Raw genomic sequence first — 21,805 nt, forward strand, 5'->3', positions numbered from 1 at the left:
ATTGGCAGTGCTCTTTCCCTCTTCCCAGCTTCGCATCGTTTCATCTCTACACATTATGGCATTTGTTTTCTTGTCCAGGTCCCGCATTGAACCCCCCCCCCCAGCAAAACAAAAACCGAGACAGTGATTGGGCACGGACTCTTTCCCGCCCTGCCCTTGCTCACCCTGTCTTCTTCCATTCCGCTCCAAGTACATGTGTCCTGAGCCTTGTTGAGCTGCGAGGAAACAAGACACGGGCCTGACGAAGCTGTGCACGCTTGCCTGGGTTTTCCCTCAACACACACTGATGCCACTAATACAGGAAACCACTGTAAACAGTGTAACAGTGTGCTTAATAAATATGTAATTAATACATTATTAACATAAAAAAGATGCTTTTAACAGCAGAAACTTGATACAACAACTGCGCACGCAGGCTAGGAGAAGTGTGGCACTACATGCTAGAGAAAGAAAAAACAAAGCATGTCTGCGGGTCTGGGTGCTGCAATGGGAAGATTGTCTTGTTTTCTCAAGGTCGCTGATGATGGCAACAAACACTCCTCTCTGTCTGATATCAGCGCAGGGATTTGAGGATGAACCAAGCACGCACAAACTTTCCTATTCTGTTTTTACTTGATGCATAAGCATATGAAAGATGGAAAAATCAATAAGGCAAGAGGAACGGACCAGTGAGAGGCCAGACCTGAATTTCAATAGATATCTTTTCATGCATGCAATGTTTATTGTTGTCTGAAACAACTAGACTGTTTACTAGACATGCATGAAAAAGCCTTGTAGGTAATGTCAACCATTTTTATTTTATAAGTATATAGATAATGACTGAAAAAAGTTGTATTTTGATCTTGCACGTGGTTCAAAAACAGGGAGCTGCAAGAAATTTTATTCCAAGAGAGTGTGAGACACGTAGGTAGTTAATGAGAAAGAAATGTATGTACTGTTGCTTAATTTCTGAGGAAAGTTAATCCATGAGCGCATGACTTCGAGGCACTATTGTTTCCAAGGTACCTTAGAAATAGATAACTTAGCCCCACCCCAGCCTGTGTGCACACACAAACACATACACGCAGACTTGCACAGACACACGTATGCAAGAAATCTCAGGGCTTAGAGCTAAGAAGCTATCAACTAATTATCAAAAACACAGAGAAGCCCTAATCAATTATTCACATGAACATTAGACCGCTAATACACATGCAGCCCAGGGAATGGCATCTCCCAAAAGTAACCCTTCCTTTTACACTCAAACGCACACACACACACACACAGGCACACACACTTGGATGCAATCACGTTAAGACCTACATAGTTGCAAATGGGTGCCAATAATATCCATACCTACATGAATATTTCTGCCTTCCTGCTTCTCCACTCTCCCACCCCACCTCCTCCATCAAATGCAGTGAGAAAATGCCATAACAAAGTCAAACGAGTAACGCTAGTAGACTCTCTATAAGGTTCCAGGCTGGGAGGCACTGACCACAGAAATCCTATTGATCCATCAGCAACCCCCCAACCCCTCGTAGATTCCCCAAGCACACACAAATACACACCCCGAGCTTAATCTACAAGGCGATTCCAAGGCATTAAGCCCCAGCCATTGGATTTTCACGCTGTGCAATCATTATTTGAGCTAATGCTGCAATTTATGACTAGGTGTTTGTGTGCTGGGTGTGAAAGGCATGTGGAGGGGATGCATGGTACGCTGGGGAGTAAAAGACTGCGAATATATGCAAGTATGGATTTGACTTTGTTGTGATTGTGGGCTGGCTAAAATTGTGGCTTTGGATTTGGTTTAGTGAAAGGTTATGACAGTCAGATGTAAATGAGAAAGAGGGTTTAGGCACAGGAATCAACAAACAAGTCACAAAGTAAAGTAAAAATCCTTTACCTTTTACCCATAAGTGAAGACATCCTTCGGCCTCGTTATGCTGCGGGGGAGGGTGGGGGATGGCGTGGATTTGGCTCGATTTAGCCCCCTCAGAGCCAAGTGTCATCGCAAATCAATGACAGAATGACAAAGCCCTCATCTATAGGGCCTTAGGGGTCAGTTAATAATTTGATGAGTATGAATATTATGTAAATCATAAGCTATGAATTTTCTAGTCACCTGATCTCATTTGCTCTGGTGGATTTGAGAGCAGGTTAGACTGCCCCCTCCACCGGCATCAAAATCAAAGAGCAAAATACAGGAATATCTTTTGGAAGAATGGCGTCCCATTTAGAGAGTACCAGAGACTTGTCGAATCAATGCAAACGCATACTGAAGTTGCTCTGTTGAAAAGTGGTGACCCTTTACATACAAAGTAAAAACCTCTCTGCGTATGTGTAAGTGTGCCCTGGTGTAACTGTTTGTGTGTGCGTGTGTGCGACTTCGATTGACAGTCACTGGAAAATTTGCCAATAATCCTTGTCTGGATGTCTGGATGTTAAGAGGAAAAGAAGACACGCAAAAGAGGAGCCAAAGAAGGCAGGAGGCTGAAGCCTTCACCCTTTTGTATTATTCAGAACAGCAGAGACATTCTTCTTTAACTTGCTTGTTCTTCCTCTCCCACACGCAGACAGACATATACCCACAGACACACACATATGCAATATACCTTAACCCAGCATAGAAGATCAGAGCTGTTTTAAAATGCACAGACTGACGCTGTGATGCTTTCTGTCTGAGAGGGTGGGAGACACATATTCCCATTAGTGTGTGACGCGCTGGGGGAGGATGGGGTTTTTTTCCCCCCTTGTTTTGTTTTTTCCTTGGGGGGTTGTAATGGGGTGGTGGATTTTTAAGAAAACAGCTGTGAATCCACATTTAAATGTGGCGCAGCTCCAGAGATCACTGGGATCAGAGCCCTTGATGCACAAATTAAATATCTGAATTGCTTAATTGAGCCTTTCCAGAGCTCTTGTGATATGTAAACCGCCGAACTCAGAGGAAGACGAGGCATCAGAACCGCAGTGCCGCAGAACAGATGGGGCCCTACTTCTCCCTGAAGTGCATCTCCAGGCCTTCTCTGACAGAAACTGCCACGAATGCATCTGGATTTGGAAAAAGATATCTCTGTATAGCATGGCTGCTGCGGGCCTGGTGGTGCGGCTGCTCATGATGGGAAGTGCAGTGCAACATGTGGCGTGTAAAGCATTGCCCTGAGGGAAGGTGAGACTATGGCTTGCCACCTGAAAACCTTGCATTTCTTTCAGCTTCACTGGTTAATTTCTAGAGGTTTAATGACGTTGTCGACACCTCTCCCAACAAGTCCCCTTTCGGCATATTTGGTTTATTGCTCGTCATTGTTTCAGCTTTGCCCGAAAAGCCTTTTTTTAATCCCCTTCTGAGAGGGCGCAATCCGAAAAGAACGCGGGGCCTGTAATGGCTATTATTAGTGCCATGCCTTTATTTCACATGTATGGAATCGTTTATCCGTGGCTCGTGCCAGGTTCGCACTTATGGCTTTTGGGGAGAACAGAGAAAGAGACTGACAGATTGTGAGGTGAGCAAGAGGTAATGGTGTGAGAGTCATAAAAAAGTCCTGGTCTAGTGCAAAAGAAATAAGAAAAGCAAGAGCAAAAGCCGGCAAAGAAAAGAGCGGCTAAAGTAGGAATAGGGAACAGGTGCTTTTGTCCTACTTTGGCGGGAGGGCTCGGGCCGTTTTCTCGGCTGGGTCGCTGGCTGGCGTGCAGCCTCGTGGAAATTTCTCGCCCGTTGTCATAACACAGCCACAGTGTCTAGTGTTACTCCGACGGACTGCACGCATCAGTCATCGGTGTGCAAATTCAATCACCGTTGAATATAAATACCGCTCGAGTCTTTAAGTGTAAAACTAGCCAGCAAGCTGTTGACTGTGGTCCACCACTGTCTTATCTATTGTCTCCTGGACCCCCCCAGGCCCCCGAAGCTTCCCCACTCCCTGTCTAGAATAGATGAGCCATAAATAAGCATCAAAAATAGACCTAGGGGCACAACTGTTGACAGCCTTGTGACGAAAGCAGCAGACACGGACCCAACTTGTAGGCAGGCTGGATTACACGCAGATAATAAAGGCCACGTAAAATGGGCACATAGGAACCAAAGGGCACTCTGTGTGTATATTGCTTAGTTATTTATTTTTTATCTGACCTAAAAGCTAGGTGTGTGTTCTGGTAAATGTGTGAAAGACAATCAAGTGATTGTCTAAAGAAGTTACTCACACTTAGATAGCTGACCTATAAATATCTCCTTCTATCACTGTAGTAGGTGGAGTTTTCCACCATAAAGAACATATGTAATGTAACATGCTTAAACTGTATGCACTGAATTTAAATCAGGTAGATAATTGTTGAGTTAGAATTATGTAAATCTGATATATGTTATTCAGCTACTCCAGCAATAAATATTGGATTTTACTTTGTTTATAATATAAATAGTTGAAGTAATCAAAAACCGTGCTTTGATTCTGGCGAGCGCAAGAGAGGAAGATGATTTGGCTGACATGTTTGCATACTTTTGAATGGTGAATTTAGTTTAGAGGTTGGGGGGTTAGCTTAAGGTTGCAGCAGCCACACCTCAGCCCCTGTGACCTCCAGGAAACCCTATAGCAGGGAAGTATTTAGAAGCAAAATGCCAGGACTTGTCTCTGTATATTTCCCAGTCGTCTGACAACATAGTGCCACCCTGTGCGTCTGCAAATCACAATGGGCTGCATTTTTTTTTTATTTATCTTTTGGCTTTCAGTGTTTCTAATGGGAAGCTGGGGTGGAAAGGTTTCTGGATAAAAGGCAGATTTAACATGGCTCATAATTAGAAGCACAGCAGCATATGTGTGTGTGTGTGTGTGTGGAGGGGAGTGGGGGTGGAAGGAGCGAGAAAGTTGCTTTGTACTTTGGAGTGTGTAAAATGTTTACACTCCCTTGAGTTGATTTGTTAGCAGCCCAGCCAGCTAAATCAAGTTCCAATATCCACTTTGTTTACCCAATTTCTTTGTCTTTTATTCCCACTTCCTTTCCTTTCTATCTCTATCTGCCCGTCTCTCCCGGCTGATTTGACTGACTGTTGCCAACTTGCGAAAGAACAACAGTGTTAGTTCGGGGGCCACAGAGGCTAACAGCACAGCCCAGTCACCTGCGCCACCGTCTTAACAAGCAGCATGACCTGCCAATAAAAAAGGCTTTTACCCTGATCATCCTCAAACAAGACTTAAACACAACCTGCTCTTTCTCCTGCCGGATGCCCAAAGTGCTCACAAATGCGAATCAGCCCGTGTTAACTTGCTTGAAAATGAAAAACTACGAGAGGAGGTGGAGGCAATTTTTTTTTATTTTATTCAATTTTTTTTGCTTTTCTTTGCTGCTAAATGAGCAGTGGGTTGAAGACGAGAGGGGGGGAAACAGTGAAAGGCCGAGACAGACAGAAGTTTACGAAAACAAAAAAAACAAATCTCTTCTACAGGTTTAGTTGGGTGGTGAATATCCAGTGATGTCCATCTGTCAACAATGGAATGTCTCATCAGTGCTCTCGCATGCCGAGTTCCAATTTCGGTTAAGAGTCGAAACAGTGGGAAAAAAGAAAGGTCCTTGTGAGAGAAAGAAGTGGCGCAAGGAAGAGATAATGCTGAGGACAGTTGAGTCTATCATTGCTCAGAGCTCTGTAAACTTGTACTTCATGACAGCCTTTCATCCCTCATCAAAGCAACAAGTAGATGAGCAGACTTTGCACATGCTTAAAACGACCCAACCCCCGTCGTCTCCTTAAAGCTGCCGCTCCTTTGGGACAGGTGACCTTAAATCTTCTCTTTTAACAAGTTTCCTGTTCTTCCTTCCGGCCTCCCGCCATCCCCCCGGGATGGACCTATGGGACCCGTCCAGTATTTGAAATGGCTGTATTTTGAAGCTCAGTCTAACTATCAGGGGAAGTGAAGAGGACATTGGAAATTTTGCTTTCTGTCAAATCGGTGGTTGCTTGCAGTCAAAGCAGCCTAAGTTGTATAGGCTGTTCAAAACTGCAGACTGCTATGTTAGGAAATAAATATTGATTTAGAAGGAAAAAAAAACAATATTACACTGTAAAAGCTTCAGACTAAGCAGGCGCTATCTTGTCACACTGGTCACAGAATAGCATGATTTTTATTATTGATTTGTGCTGTTCTGCAACAGTCCCTCTGAGGCAAATACAATATTTTACATGCATTTCCATGTTTCACTTGCACGTGGGACCTGTGAGAATAGCATTTCACGGCTTCCGTATCTTGCAGCGGGACACTTCAGTGTAAGGCTCATATTCAGGACGTCCAAACTGGAGCCTTCTAGCTAAAGAACTGCCTCAGTCATATATGATTTATGGTTTTTTGACTGCCCATACACTGTCTTTAAAACAGATCCAAAAAAAAAAAATCGACTTTTCCCATTTTGTATTGCAAAAAAAGAAAGAAAAAAAAAATCAGGAGGGCCTTTTTACACTATTTATGAAAAAGACAGAGTGATGTCTGCGTGATGGTCAATAATTTATGAATGAAAAGAGGCCTTTGTGAACCTACACCAACCTCTCCCTCCTATAAGTATCCCCCGAACTGCTGCTGCTCCTACCCAGCACTGCTGATCAAAGAGATATTGTTACAACTAAAATAGCAACTTAAAAAAACACACAGGCGGCCGTAAGACCTGCCGGCAGCCAGGGAGACACATAACAGCAGAAGGGAGACGGTGAGAGAGAGAAGGAAGGAAAGAAAGAAAGACAGAACATGTAATAGACAAGTAAACGGGGACAAACAGCTAAAATAAGTGAGGCCGGTCGTCTGCCGACTTCAACAAAAAAAAAGTCTGTGCAGAATCAAAGGGGTGTGTGTGTGTCTGTCACAGGGGGGACAATACTGTACATGCATTTGTGTGTGTTTTAGGGTGGGTTGCGCGCGCGTGGTGTGCGTGTATGTCATCTATCACTGGACAAATGCTGGACTGTGGGGGGTGTTGGTGGGGGATCGGGGGGGTGACGGTGGGTGGAGGGGTTGTCGGCCAGAATGCTGCTGCTCCTCAAATGAAATAATATATCTTTGAAAGCCTACGCCCCGCGCCAGGCCCAGGCCCCATATATCAAGCCCAAGAGCGTCTGGTGGATCTGCTCCAGGCCCATTAACCTTCCACCTGTTCCCTCCTTACACCCCGCACCAACCTACCGGTTCTCTTTTCACCCTCCCCTGTTGTCCTTCACTGTGCCCCCTCTTTTCCTCTTCCTCCTCCTCCTCTTGCCCTTGGTTGTTACCTCTCACAGTCCCTTGTTCATCTTCCCATGTACCCCCTCCCCTCCTCCTTATTTCCCTCTTTCTGTCCTTCTCTAGCGACCCTTTATTATCTTCTTGTAATATTTTCATAATATATCTCTATTATTTTCCTTTGGTTAACTTTTTTGAACCCCTTCTTTCTTTCTCTTACTATTTCTGTAACTAATTTAAACATCCCGTGTGCCATCTTTCCCCACACTTGGCAACATCCCTCTCACTGTCCTGTTCTATAGCTTCTTCCTTTTATCCCCTGTAAAGTAAGGGTGCTGTGGTATGTGTGTGTGTGTTTCCAGGGTGCGGCACAACCTGCAAAATAATTCAAATTCAATGGAGCAGGGACACAGTTACAAATCTCTGCCAAACGCATGTGTCCGCCAACCCCATCACGATTGCAGTTTGTCAGGACTGGCGGTGTTGAGAGAGGAGGTTGTTGCATGGTGGGGTAAGGGGTGGAGGGGGTTGACCTCTGTGACAAGACAGACATTGCAGCCTGAGGCTCCGGATCTCTGCGTGTGTGTGTGTGTGTGGATGGTGGTATAGATATACCACTTCCCAGGGTTCACAGATCACGCCTAAAACGACTTATTAATTTCCACTCAGTTATGGGGTGTGAAGAAAAAAAAAAAAGAAAAGGTGCAATCACCGGTCAACGCAGTGCAGGGGCAATATACCCCCTCCTATTACACACACACACACACACTTAAACACACACAGAAACGTGCACATGCACCTTGAAAATAAAAGCTGCTTCTGAATAGATTATAGAAAAACGAGGTGGGGGAGTAGACTACATGTGCGCAGAGGGGAGAGAACCAAGACTGCAGGAAAAAAAAGACCATCCAGTCTGAACTTGTAAATATAATTTTACCAAAGTAAATTAATGTAATATTTATAGATGCAGATGGGAAAGAGGCTGAGGAGGGGGCTGAAATTATGCACTGGGGCAGAGCGGGGGCACATCAGAGGACCTTACATTATTCACTCAGGTAAATCTATTAGTGGAGAATATTCAGGTGTGAGATGTGAACATCAGCTCCCCTCTTGTCCCACCCGAGGGATCTGTCATCTGGTGTGATTGACTGACACGCAGCAGCTGAGAGGAGTCGATTAAACCGGAGGAGAAGAGTAAGCGCTGTAAATAATTCTACTGCTTAAAACTACTTGTCTAATTTGTTAGACTGCTGCACATTTCTGCAGATTTTTGTGTGTTCATGAAACCTTTTCAAATGTATTTATTTATAGGAATCAATAAACTAAACTGGAAGTAAAATTTAAGTACAAAATAACACAGCACAGTGCTAATTTGGTATCTTAGCGGACTGGTCTGTTATAATAACAACACTTTATTATAAAGCTCTTAAAATTTAAGCTATGATTTGTATTCAATTTGGGGCTTATTAAATTGTTTGCATTCCTGCCTATATTTGAAAGAAAGCTGACATAAAGATGCGAGGTATGACCTGCGACTCTCCTCTCCTCCTTTTCCCCTCCTTCTCTCCTCCACCCGCTCCTCTTTGTTATTCCCTCTCCTTCCCTTCCCTCTCCCCCCACTCTTTCCTCGCATTCCTCGTCTACCCATCTCTTCTCTCATCTCCCCTCTTTGTTTCACCTCTGTTCTCCTCGCCTGTCCTTTCCTCTCCCCCGCCATCTGTTTATCCAATATGGCCGTCCCATCTCAGCTGGGAGCTTTCCCAGGGAACGGGACTTCTAATACAGTTCCTCCTCAACATAATGGGCCTCAGTTCTGCTTTTGCCATTGCCGCTACATGCAGAGCAGAGCAAAACAGAAAAACGAGAGAGAGAGAAACAGAGAGGCATAAAAACCTAAATGGATCTCCTCCAAACAACTGTCGCTGGACAACTAATAGAAACAGTAATGCCACATTTAAAAAATATCACGGGTGTTTTAACTCTGTGCCATTTTTTTCAGGTGGGTGGACTGAGTATACATATATAGTTACACAGTTTTGGGTATTTGAATTATCTTTTCAAATGCTACGTCACTTTCAGCAGATAATTGAAGTAACATGCAGTTCTTGCTCACCTTCTATGAGACATTTGAGATTTGAAAACAAAATAGTACAAATGTCTTTGAAGCTGGGATCTAAAACGTATCTAATGGCTAATAATGTGGAAAAAGAAATGCACCACCGCCAGTGAGGCAAAATTTCATAGTAATAGTACAGTAATAATTTGGAAATGGTAGTTCACATTGCACATTACATCATGGGTTATCATATTGTTGCCCCATTTATATTCATTTTAGTCTAGTGTTACTCACAGTTACTACTATGTTATTACAGAGCTGTGCCATATTTTCTTTACTGTGCTATTGCTAAAGAGTAGTAGCTTTACCGCACTGCATTACCTATGAGCCTTTGTCTGACAAGGTGCTTCCTTTTAGTACATTAACTTCTGTATGCCGTGTGTTGACAAGGCACGCAAAAGCGCTTGTTGTCCCACCACCGAACACACATGTTTTTATTAAAGGGTGTAGAGAGGAAAGAGGGTGGGGTAGCTGTGGTGAAAAGGGAGTACAGTTAGGAAGGTAAGATATAAACATATGAATCATCAATAGTCCCTATCGCCCTGCTAAATTCTCCTTCCCATTGTGTTTGTGGTGGGAGTCAGGCTAGCCATCTTTACGCTGGAACAATGGAGGAGAGGGTAGCACCAGACCACCGTGGTATGAGTCACCCTCACACACACACACACACACACACACACACAAAAACTACTCATGCAAACACTTGTATTCCAATTTTCAGTAAAAACAGGAACAGAGTGTTTGTTTGTTTGTTTTTTTAATGGCTGTCTTCACCGGTTTTACAAAAACACATGACATCGTCTTTTTAGTCAAAGTGTTTAAATGTTGTCAAGGAGCAACTTAAACTATTTGATCCTTTTAAAAGTCTGATATTTTACCTCACGCGTGTACTTTAAAAGCATTTGTAAGACAAACCTTTACTTCTGTTACAAATTCATCTCTTTCAAGGGCGGTTTGATTTATGACAATTTCTTGTTTTTTTTTTTTTTTCTGCAGCTTGTTCGGTGAATCACTTCGCTTTACTTGCACTTTCATTTTTGTGTTCTTGCTCAGTCTTGTTTTCAATAGCCCTTTTTTCATTATTATTATAGTGGACATTGATTTATATTCCTGTGTAAAGCAAACTTTAGTTTACGTATTTCTAAATATCATGGGAGGTTACTGTTTTACATGAAATGCTTTCATGAAGTTGTTTGTTGGGAGGTTTTGTGTTGTATTTCCATCATTCTCCTTCATCTAGATTTGCTTCAGTGAGAGAATTCCTAGAAAGAAAAAGTGTGCCTGCTAATACTTTAACTATGGGGGTTCATTGATTTGTTCTTTATAGGGGTTACCATCACGTGTAGTACAGCTGTGAAATCCAGTACCACCAAAAAGCAATCTTTTTGCAAAAGTTCCAAGACCAATCATTACCTGTAGCTCCCTTTATGAGCATAATAAAGATTTTTTTTCTTTTCTTTACCATGCACAAATGTATCGGAGCAGGCAGTAGGGTTCATGGCAGGACAGGGGATGAGAAGGCTGGGGAGGGATATCACAGCATCCGCCCAATGCCAGCAAATGTCTCTGAACGACAAACGTATTGTCAAACACCCATCTCCCGCAGAGCGAACAAACTCTGGGATACACTACATTTAAGTGTGGAACACAGTGGATTAAGCATGGTTTGTGTATACTTTTGTATACACAAATAAATCCCTTTTTTTAACTTTATTTACCCTTTGGAAAATAAGACAAATGTATAGTCAGTGGCTGTCTGCACGCAAGAGCAAAAACGAATCTTTCAATGAAAAATCATTAAAACCATTAACTGCATCTTTTGTTGGCAAACGCAGGGTCAAATTCTGATATAAATAACAGAACACACATACACATGTACCTACACAGTCACGAATCCACCTGTTTTCAACTCACTTAAAATTCTATAAAACTCCGAACCCTGCCAAAGCATTCCCTCATCATGCCACTTTTTTTTAAAACTGATTTTAAAACCAGTGCACCAGACCTGCCTCGATCTAATTGTCAATGTGTTAAACCAATCAGAACTGAAGTAGTGAAGTAGGCTGGCGGAGAGAGCCCACCCCAACTTCTCAGATCCAAGGTGTAAGAAATGTTCCTCACGTCATGCCTCATTCCCAGAAGTAAAGAGAGGGAGGGCGAGAGGTAGTGCGCCGCACTGGAAAAGAATAGGGAGTGCTCTTTAGAAGGTCCCCCTAATGACTAAATATTTATGAGTCTCGTGACCGAGGCCAACTTATGGAAACTAAATCTTTAAACACTTTTTTGGCAGATGCCTCACACACACCCTTCCAGCTTGGCTCTATGACCAGAGAAATTCTTTTGTTCTTACAGAGCTAATAATAGTGAAAGGGGCTGTGCTTTATGGGTGAGTGGTGTCCGTGTCTTAATGTGGATATCTTTGTGTGTGTGTGTGTGTGAAAGCGTATTTATAACTTCCTACAGTGCCACACTACTGCAGTGACAAACTTTTAATTCCACTCAGCTTCCTCTCTTTCTGGTCTCAGGCTCAACCTCATGTCTTATAGTCAGATTTAATAGTTAGAGGAGCTGATGAAGGATTTATACATGTCTTATCAAATCAGCAATCAGAAATGAAACACTACAACGTGCATCATTAGCTGTACCAACACAGACACACACATAGTCAAAAAGAAACAAAGATTTGTTTACAAGGCGATAAAGGTGGAGAACAAAGGTCGTGGGTGGGTTTTTCTGCTTAATTTGGATGGCACCACGCATTGACACACAATTATTAAGCTCATATGGCTGAAAAGCACAAAGCAAATACTTTGTAGATTTTAAAATGCGTTCAATAGCAGCATCAGACAATCCAGAGTGAGCTGATCAGTTTGGCTAGCCCGTGCTTTGCATACTCTCCCCAGCATTAATCTTTCTTCACCAGTCCTCCCTGTAGCTGTTAATTAGAAACAAGCGAGGAGACGAGGACTGTGGGAAAATCTGTCAGCGCCGCAGCTAGCACATTATTCGTCAGGCCCTCTTGTGCTTCAGATGACCCTTCAAAAATAGGGGAAGTGGGGTAAGTTCAATTATCTCTCTTACTTGAGTGAAACACGGTCCCACCTCCCCAAAAAACACTGGGTCTTGTGCAACACAAGCAGGAGATTATTTTTTGTAACCGTTTGGGGTAGAGCAAGAGGTTTCTCCTGCATAGAGCCCGGGTCATTTTCTACCTTTGTAACAGGCACTCGGCTCAATTACTATCAAGCTTCTGTAATATGGGTAGTCATTAGGCAAACATAATGACAGCCCATTCAGCAGCAAATCAGGGAGTGACAAACACAAGTGGGTGAGATAATTGAATTAGGATGAGAGTGAGAAAAATAGAGATGCTTCACAATGGAGCAAAAATGATCATTCAAAGTTAATTGGCAAGCCACACACAATTATTAGCTGTGGCCACACCCTACAGAGGTCCTTTGTGTGTCTGTGTGTGTGTGTGCTATGCATTTGAGGTAAATGCAAATACAGATCTCAAAAATGTCAATAGTGGGGACACGGCGCGTGCTAAATGTCAACATGTGTTTTTCAAGGACTCTTATCTGTGCTGTAATTGGCTCTGTTTTTAATATTGCATTTTTTCATTTGTTATTTTCCCCTTTGAAAACAAAATAATATTAAATATTTGGAGGGGATTTTGCAACAGGCCCTGGCCCATGAATATGCAGCTGAGCCTTCGGCGATGCGGTGTGAAACAAACAGAAAAAAGAATCAGACAAGGGGAGGAAAAACAGGTGAGGCACAGACTAATCAAATGCCTTTCATGTCGCTCTGAACATTAGCCTTCATTCAGAGCAAATAAAGTGCAAGTGTGCAAACACACACCAGAAAATCTCCCTGTGCTCTGTGATGAATAGGAGAAAGAATGATCACGTGTTACAGCGAAGCATTTGTGGATGGTATCCAGTGGTCAGTTGTAATTGTGATCGGGACAAAGGATACAATGTTGCCATTTTAATAGGCTTGTCAGATTACATAAACCTTAAAAAGCTGGGTTAGGAGGAGCAGAGTCGTAGGTTTAAGTCGGGACCTGTTATTTAATTAGAACTCAGTTTAAAACAATTTTAAAACACAAAAGACTTTTTTATTTTTGCTTTTATAGTCATAGTATCGCATGTCATCGCACAGTGCATGTCTATGTAGATCTGAGAAGTATTTAAAAGGGATGGTATTCTGTTCACATAAAACCCTCAGACTAGGGCCTTGTTAATATGAAATGTGCCTGAAGCTCACAGTCAAAGTTTTCAAAACCCATAGCAAAAATGTGTCATGCACGGGGTAAATACAACTGGCTGCTGAATTTTGATCAGGCAATGGGACACGCAGCAGTGGCAGCAATGGGCAGACCTGCCACTGCCCCCCACAGCCGTGGCATTAAAAGGGAGATTAAAGGTCTGCTGAAGATAAAGGATTAAGCACATGTTTGTGAACTGGGTAAAGTATTGTCAATTATGAATGGCAACATGGTGAAAGATTTAGCAGTGGAAAGAAATGCAGGATAATTTATTAAAGGCATGAAGACTTACTGCAGATGGAATTAAAGCTTAAACAGTATGCTGTCATAACTGATCAAAATGATGGGCCAAACTATGAAAACAAGTGTTGGCTAATAATTCAATTTATGTAGAGTAAACAGCTTCTCACATTCAAATATAAACACATTTTAAAGACTTGTGCGCACATACCTTGAGTTCTCGGAAGAAAATGCTGCTGCGTGCCCACTCCACGATGGAGAAGAGTGTTTGGTCGGCCATCTTGCACATCAGGCCAAAGGTATTGAGCTTCTCGTGTTTGCCCCGGCTCGCCTGCTCCTGCTGTAGATAGGCTAGGATCTTGGCCTGAACCTGCGGCTCATCTGGCTCACATTTAAGCAACTCTACAATCAGGTGTGGGAAGCTGGGTGGTGAGCCCGACTGGTAGGCGTCAACGTAGGCATAGCCCATGATGGATTCTGGTGAGCTGGTGTATGGGTCTGGGTACTCGGACTTGATGGTGCGAGTGCTCTGGAAGTGTCCGTAGGCTGCCTGGTAGCCCTGCAGGCTGCCGGCATGCGGTGGCATTGCCATGCTTACTGGCGAAGTGACAAATGGGCTGCGGTCGTAGTCTGTTGGGGGAAGGGCTGTGCCGTGGTGATGGTGGTGGTGGTGGTGACTGGTGTGGTGGCCAGCGTGGTGGCTCAGTGGAAGGCCCTTGGAGGCTGCAGAGTGGATGTTCTGGATGGCTGAAGAGATAGTGAGGTCAGTAGGTACGGCCTGCATCACCTGGCTCATGGCCTCAATCTTTAGGCCGTTGGCTCGAATCAGCGCCTTCTTTTGCTGCTTGAGGGCTCGGTCACGTTTGTACATTGGGCCGAACTTGTTGCGACCGCCCCGCATACGATCCGCTCGCACAGCTGACGGGCAGAGAGATGAAAAAGAAGACAAAAAAGGAACATACAATCAGCTGCATTCAAAGTTCATAGTTATAGTTCTTAAAGAGGTTTCATAGAATAAGCAGTTAGTATATGCAATCCTAACTATTTTTCACATGTTCATCCAAAAGTTATTTCGTCCAGAATGATAAATCCATCCAACAAAGAGATTCCTAATCCAAAGAGACAATAGTCTGCTAAAGATTACATGTGCCTGATAACCTCACATGTGAACTTTTCATATGTAACTTGTATGTAGGGCAAAAGTTTTCCTGTGGTGATTGCACTTGACATTTACCCGTTGACTCTTAAACCCCACAGAGCTAACAGATAGCAATGTTACTCATTGACTAGAAACTCTATGAAACACTCTGCAGAATCATCGCTGTGCAGCTGGCTGTCTCGGTCTGCCATTCAGAAACTATTCACCTCAACAGCTAGATGTGGGTATAATCTCCCAGGATACGCCAGCTCTCTTTCCAAAATACATGTTTTAAAAATGTATCTGAATATGAAGTTTCAAAAATTAAAATACCACTGTCAATTACCAGAATCTTTTTTCTTTTTAGCAAAACTCCCACAAAAAAGCTTAAAAGCCTGACAATAAGTACATTGTGTCTCTTTTTTCTGGTGAAACAAACATACCCATGATGCCCCCTGTCTCCCCCCTCGGTGCAGCATCCTGTGGCGAGGATCACAACGAGTCTGTGCTGTGGGTATTTATAATGAACGAACTGGGCACACAGTGGACTGCTACGAGGGCCATGTGTGATCTGTCGAACTGCTGCCATGGGGAAGCCGCTCTGCTGTCTCTCAGTTGGGGGGCGCTGGTGTTAATTATTCATACTTAATTACCTCTTACTCTGACGAGGCCCGCGTAGCCCAGTGTGCAACCAGCTAACGGACTTCTGGGACACTATGCAGCAGAAAAACACTCACTAACACCAATATTTCAGAATATCAACTTGGGTTTTTATTGTAGACTTAAAGGTCTCCTTTCTTTTAAAGAATTTCACATACACAAAAAAGAATATGCTAATGAATGCACATATATTTGACCTGCTCATACACACTGAGTAATCAGCTATCTTAGCCAGTCAGCCTCGATCCACTCTGACTCTCGATGTCTTGACGGATGAATGAAAGAACAGAAGAAGAAAATTGAAGAGGGGGTGTTGAGAGGGTGTGGTGGGGGATTGAAGTTCGGGGTTAAGATGGGCAGATACCCGCACAAAGGCATACATGAATAGACACGCACTCCCACGGACACCGAGCTGCCTTGGGAGTGATTTTAATGACCTCCGTCACGAAAAGTGCCTGTCACTGATCTGAGCGAGAGGAGCTGAAAGGCCGGACGCACACACCCACACAACCACACGCCGCTTGTGTGTATCACCGTTTCATACGCTCACACGCAGAAAACACGTGCAAACACAGAGTCCTGAACATAGAAAACATCAGACACAGAATCGCATAAAGAGACGGGGGCACGCTAGACAGTCAACTTGGCGACTGTCATCTCGGCGACTTGATTTTACATGCAAACGTTCACACAATCACGTCTTAACACGCTTGAGGTCAACCCCATGCAGTGCCCACTCAGCCAGGCTCAGGGATTATCATGACCCTTCAAAAATTGATTATACATCAAAAGAAAAAAAAAAGAAGAACTCAGGAGCCATGTCAAATGTATCCATTATACATTATTTTGGAGCAACTTTAACTATTAATGATTCTCCACAACAGCGTAATTAATGAGCTGAGAAACTAATAGTTGGCCCTACTGGGAAAACAAAATTAAGCCCCGACTGCCTTTCTTGCCTGCCCACACCCAGGGACCCACATCACATCATGAATATCAGGTTTGGGGGGTGTTGGTCTTGCCACCACACACACATACACACACACAGACTCTTTGTGTCTAATTAAACAAGGTGATTTGCATTCATGTAACACAGATTAATATACAAGGGGGAGGGAAAGGAGGGAGGAGGATGGTACATGCCTGTGTATTGGGGTAGAGGATGAATGGGTGTGAGTGAGGTGGAGAAATGTTAAAGGGTTGGATGCTGCACAGACTCAGCCTATGATGAAAAACAAATCGTACGATGCTGTAAGTTTAAAGGATGAAAAGCATGAGAAAAAAGTCACTCCATTAAAAACTGTTGAAATTTCCAACAGTAACTGAATTTCCTTTTAACAAAACTTTGCAGACTGTTGCAGACTGAAACTTAAACTTATTGGCAGTGTCAGATATGGGATGTTTGTGTTGTTTCTGATCTTAGAGGCACAGACTTGTGTAACTGAATATTACATAAGACAATGACAACCGCCTACAAAAAAGCAAGCAAGAAGAAAAAATACAATAACAAATAGTGCACACATAGCTTGATTGACAGAGGTTGACAGGAGTTGTATGGAAATGTGGCGAATATTTGCGTGATATAAAGGCGGAGGCAAAAATAAAGAGAATTTGACAAACCTGAGATTGTAAATGAAAAAGATGTGAGTAATGCAAGAGGACAATGCATATATGGAGACAAAACATTAAAAGTTCTATTCAGGTTGATTTATATTGCACCAATGCACTAATTATATTCAAGAATCACTTCAAGGGGCTTCAAGGACTCTGCAGTATTCTGTAAAAAATCCCCTAAAAATCAAGGGACCCTCTATAAATAAGCACTTGGCAACAGTGGGAAGGAAAATCTCCCATTTAGCAGGAAGAAATCTGTAGCAGCAACCTGAGCCTAGAGCAGCATAACTAAGAGATGGCTCAGAATCTCTTGCTCCAGCCTTAACTATAAACTTTGTCCTGAATCTAAACTGGAACTCTGCCCTTTCTACTTTTAGAAATTCTAGGAACCACAAGTAACCCTGAAGTCTGAAATGCTCAATTTGAATAATATGGTACTATGAGGTCTTTAAGATTTGATGGGGCGAGATCATTTACTACTTTGAGTCTGAGGAGAAGGATTTTAATTTCAAATCTAGATTTAACAAGGAGCCAATGAAGAGAAGCAAGAGAAATATAGTCTCTTCTTCTTGTTCCTGTTCATACTATCACTGCAGCATTTTTGACTAAAAGTTTTTAAAGAGTTTTTACAACAATCTGATAATAAGGAGATAGTCCAACACCCTGAATGACATGTCTTAGTCAAAAATGACTCCAAGATTTCTCACAGTGTTACTGGTGGTGAAAGTGGCCATCCAGAGTAAGTATCCGGTCAGATGCCATACTTGTAAGGTTTTTTGAGACATTATTTGGGACATATATAATAACCTCAATTTTGTCTGAATTTAGGAGGAGAAAATTAAAGGGGGTTTTATAGGTTTTATATCTTTAAAACATTCCTGTAATGTAACTTTTTGATTTTTGTCATATGGCTTCACAGCTAGATATAGCTGGGTATTATCTGCATAGCAATGAAAATGTTTGCAGTGTTTTCTAATAATATTGCCCAACTGAAGCATGTATAATGTCAAAAGTATTAGTCTTAGCACAGAATTAGAGTCTATTAGACAGATTCAAACTATTGCACCCCAATTTATTTAATACCCACGGTGCGATCTTTGTCATTTCTGGAGTAAAATATTGTAATAAGTGGTTTGAATGCTGCACAGGACAACCACAGAGATGAGTCCACACAAGTGGTGTTTCTGTGCTGTGATGAACTCTAAATCATTATTGAAAGTCTTTAAATAGACCATTCCTCTAAAAATGATCAGTTAGCTATTTTATAACTGCTCCAACAGTAGTTATAAGAGGAAGGTAAGAAAATTGGTCTACAATAAGCTGAGTTAGCTGGATCAAGTATATTTTTTTATTTATACCTGTGATGAAATTCAAAGTCATTACTAGTACAAGTTAAAGGAATACATGGTTCAACAGAGTCTGACTCTATGACAGCCTGGCTACAATGATGAAAACAAACCTGGGTTTTCCACTATCCGTGATGAACAGTAACATGTCATAGCTTTATAGAGGACTTTTTTTTTTTATAGAGTAACAAACTAGTTTTCTATGCCAAACGAAGGTCTTCTGAATCACTGAAATGCCATTTTCTCCCCAGCGTACGGGTTATCTGCTTTAGTATGTGCATTTGTGAGTTATAACCGGGCATCGAGAGTATGGATTTGTTGCCTCCTTTTTCAGAAGAGCCAGCATCCAGTCATGTACAATGCAACATTATTAACTAAATAATTATCCCATAAATTTTAATCATGGTTGTAAAGTTTAAGTAGCGGCTTTGCATTGAGTTGTGACATGTCATTGAAGAAGATAAAGCTTCATTAAATCTATTTTATCCATTTAAATCTATTAGACTTTACTTTAAGTCTAATCTTTGAGTTGATGTTGAGTGAACTCATTTACATTTTGAAAAAAGCCAGTTGAGTCTAATAATAAATTAGCTGCAGTGTGAGCGCTGATACTTTCAACATATAAACAAATGTTAAAATCAGCCACTATAATTATTTTACCAGAACTGAGCATCAGATTAAAAGTGAGAAATTGGATAACAATGCTAAAAGTGAGGTTTTTCAATCAATTTTAACTCTGCCTAGGTCTTTGCTTTATTATTAAAATACAGTGAAAGATTGCTGCCACTCCTCCTCTTCAGCCTGGGTTACCTGCATTCTGACATCTTATAACTCGGGGAAGCTGATTCATTTAAACAAAAGTATTCATCCTTACAAGATTTAGAAGAGAGTGACCCATTGTTTAATATTCCATATTTAGTTGTTTTGCTATTTTGTACAGTTAAAATACTTCTAAGTTTCATTTTGATTTTTAATAATTAAAATATTTTTGCTGGTATTTCATTTTTTTAAGGAAGGAAAATTTCTTTTTTGTCTTCATGTACTAAGACTCAACTTTATTTTATCACTGTGTCTGAGCGAGGGGATATCCTGGGTTAGCTATGAGGCTTTGGGGCCAAAGCTAGGCTAAAAGGCTAATGCGACCTTACATTCTGAGTTCACCTTTTTTAAATAGTTGAGAGCACAATAAATGCATAAACCCAGGCACACATCATCCATAAATTCCAAAACTGACCAAACCATCATCTCCCAAGTGTCCAATGCCCCCTGTACCTCTCAAACATGTACAAACACAAGCACATGCACACTCTGAATTTTTATAGCAAGTACAATATCTCAGCAGACACCTACACATAGCCACTAAAACTCTCGAAGACATCACACATACAGCCCTCGCTGCTTATATCCTCTGATTTATGGTTGTTTAATATACAGGAATATTAAGCGTGCGTAGGTGAGGATCCCTGTCGGCTGCCGGCATATTAATGGGTCCCGCGGAGACTTGCTGACACCCTGTTTGTCATGTCGGGGCCCCGGCCCCTGCTCTGGATGCGCCCTATCCCATGCACACACATGAATACCTATGATACCTATGCATAAGTAATGGGACAGCTCCCCGGCTTCCACTGCGGGTACTAGGAGGCTGATGGAAGACAAATCAGAGCGAGGAAGATGGAGACAGGGAGGAAATAAAAAATTGGAACAAGAGGGATACAAGGAGAAATATACAAACACTCAGCCGGTGCTGCTAATTTCAGCAAAAGGGCTCTTAACAAATTTACATGTTACAGAGGACTGCAATGTAAAAAATAATTGCAGTTCAAAAACCTAATTTATATTTACTAGTTCAAAAACATTCTGTCCGCTTTAATATGTGCAGGAAACTGTCAGTAACTTGTATTACATCATTAAACTTTGCGTTCTTTGTGTCTGTTGAAATACATCAAGACGACAACAAAACATTATGCATCTTCTCTTTCCTTACGCAGCACACAGTGGAACCAATGCTGATTTAAACTCTTAGTATCACAAATACAACTGTTATGCCCTGTCTTTGATGTATTCTTGAAAGAAATATTAAGCAGTTCAGTGAAGCATATGATGCAAGGCAACTACTGTATTACTGAGCAAAAAGGAAAATTGCGCCAGTGGGAGCTGTTTGGAAAGGGCACGCTTCATCAGCTTTAGTGAATGACGTTCTAATGGATCAAATCTTTTTTCTTTTGATATCTTATTGAGTTACTACAGCTAGACATGCTATACAGCAGACCAAGAAGCATGTGCCAGACCCATCGTCACCATGTTTGCTTGTGTGTTTTTCTTTCATTTTTTTTGTTCTTTAATAGTAAAAATACTCCAAAAATGAATGAAAATGATGCATTGACTGAATGACCACAAAATAGACATTATTTACTGTACTTTTAATAAATGAGAAGAAGAGAAACACAGCTTAAATATTGGGGTTAAGATCACTCTCATCCAAATTAGTCTGATGGTTAATTGTTGGGATTAAATTTGGGGTTCATTTAATAATTTAAATGTAATCTCTGCAAGCGTTATTCTAACTGTAAGTTAGGCGGTGTTTGTTTCAGCAAACATCTTGAATTTGAACAAACTGGGTCAGAGGTAAATCACTTATCCTGCAGCAAAAGCATGCAGAGGAGAATGTGATGTGTTGCAGCAATGTTTCAATTATTTCCGTCTGACGTCATTGAAATGTAACGGGTTTTTTTTGTTGTTGTGTCAGAACAGTCAGCACTGATCTCTTAGTCCGGGGATAAAGTGAAACACAAGTGGTTGCATATTGTTAACTATAAAGGGCATTGCAGTAACACAGAGCAGAGTTACATTCAAATTTCTAAAAACTATTCTAAACTTGACAATAACTACATACCATAAATGTGACTGTGTAAACAGATTAGGGTTCCCACACACAGACACACAAACCTCTTTAGTGCCACCTCCATTACACTAGTCTTAAACGCTGCACGGCCTAAAGTAAGGGCCCAAAAATGCAATTTAAGTCAACTTTCAAGTTTTCCTTACATTTGGTTTCCACTTCATGCCCTGAAATCACATGTTGCTGCAAGCTGCTGTGTAATGGAATGAAAAGATTGCAATAACAAAGCACATGACCCCAAACCTCCTTTTGCTATTGTACACATTCTTTCAGATGAAATGACAGCTTCTCCCTCTTGCCTGTGGCCTTCTGAACACCTTTCTTGGGCTTCTCATGAATATATG

The 21,805-nt window shown here is 41.9% G+C and overlaps 1 protein-coding gene across 1 annotated transcript in view; it reads right to left on the minus strand.

The window, feature by feature from the left end:
* nr5a2 (nuclear receptor subfamily 5, group A, member 2) overlaps nucleotides 1-21,805 on the minus strand; it is a 70,874-nt gene that overhangs the window by 39,202 nt on the left and 9,867 nt on the right. The window contains exon 4 of the mRNA XM_006791992.3: nucleotides 14,016-14,722. Within this exon, the coding sequence (XP_006792055.1) occupies nucleotides 14,016-14,722 (707 nt within the window). The remainder of the gene's footprint in view (nucleotides 1-14,015; nucleotides 14,723-21,805) is intronic.

The sequence above is a fragment of the Neolamprologus brichardi genome, chromosome 15 (assembly GCF_056152115.1).
Source record: "Neolamprologus brichardi isolate AB-2024 chromosome 15, ASM5615211v1, whole genome shotgun sequence".
Lineage (NCBI taxonomy): Eukaryota > Metazoa > Chordata > Actinopteri > Cichliformes > Cichlidae > Neolamprologus > Neolamprologus brichardi.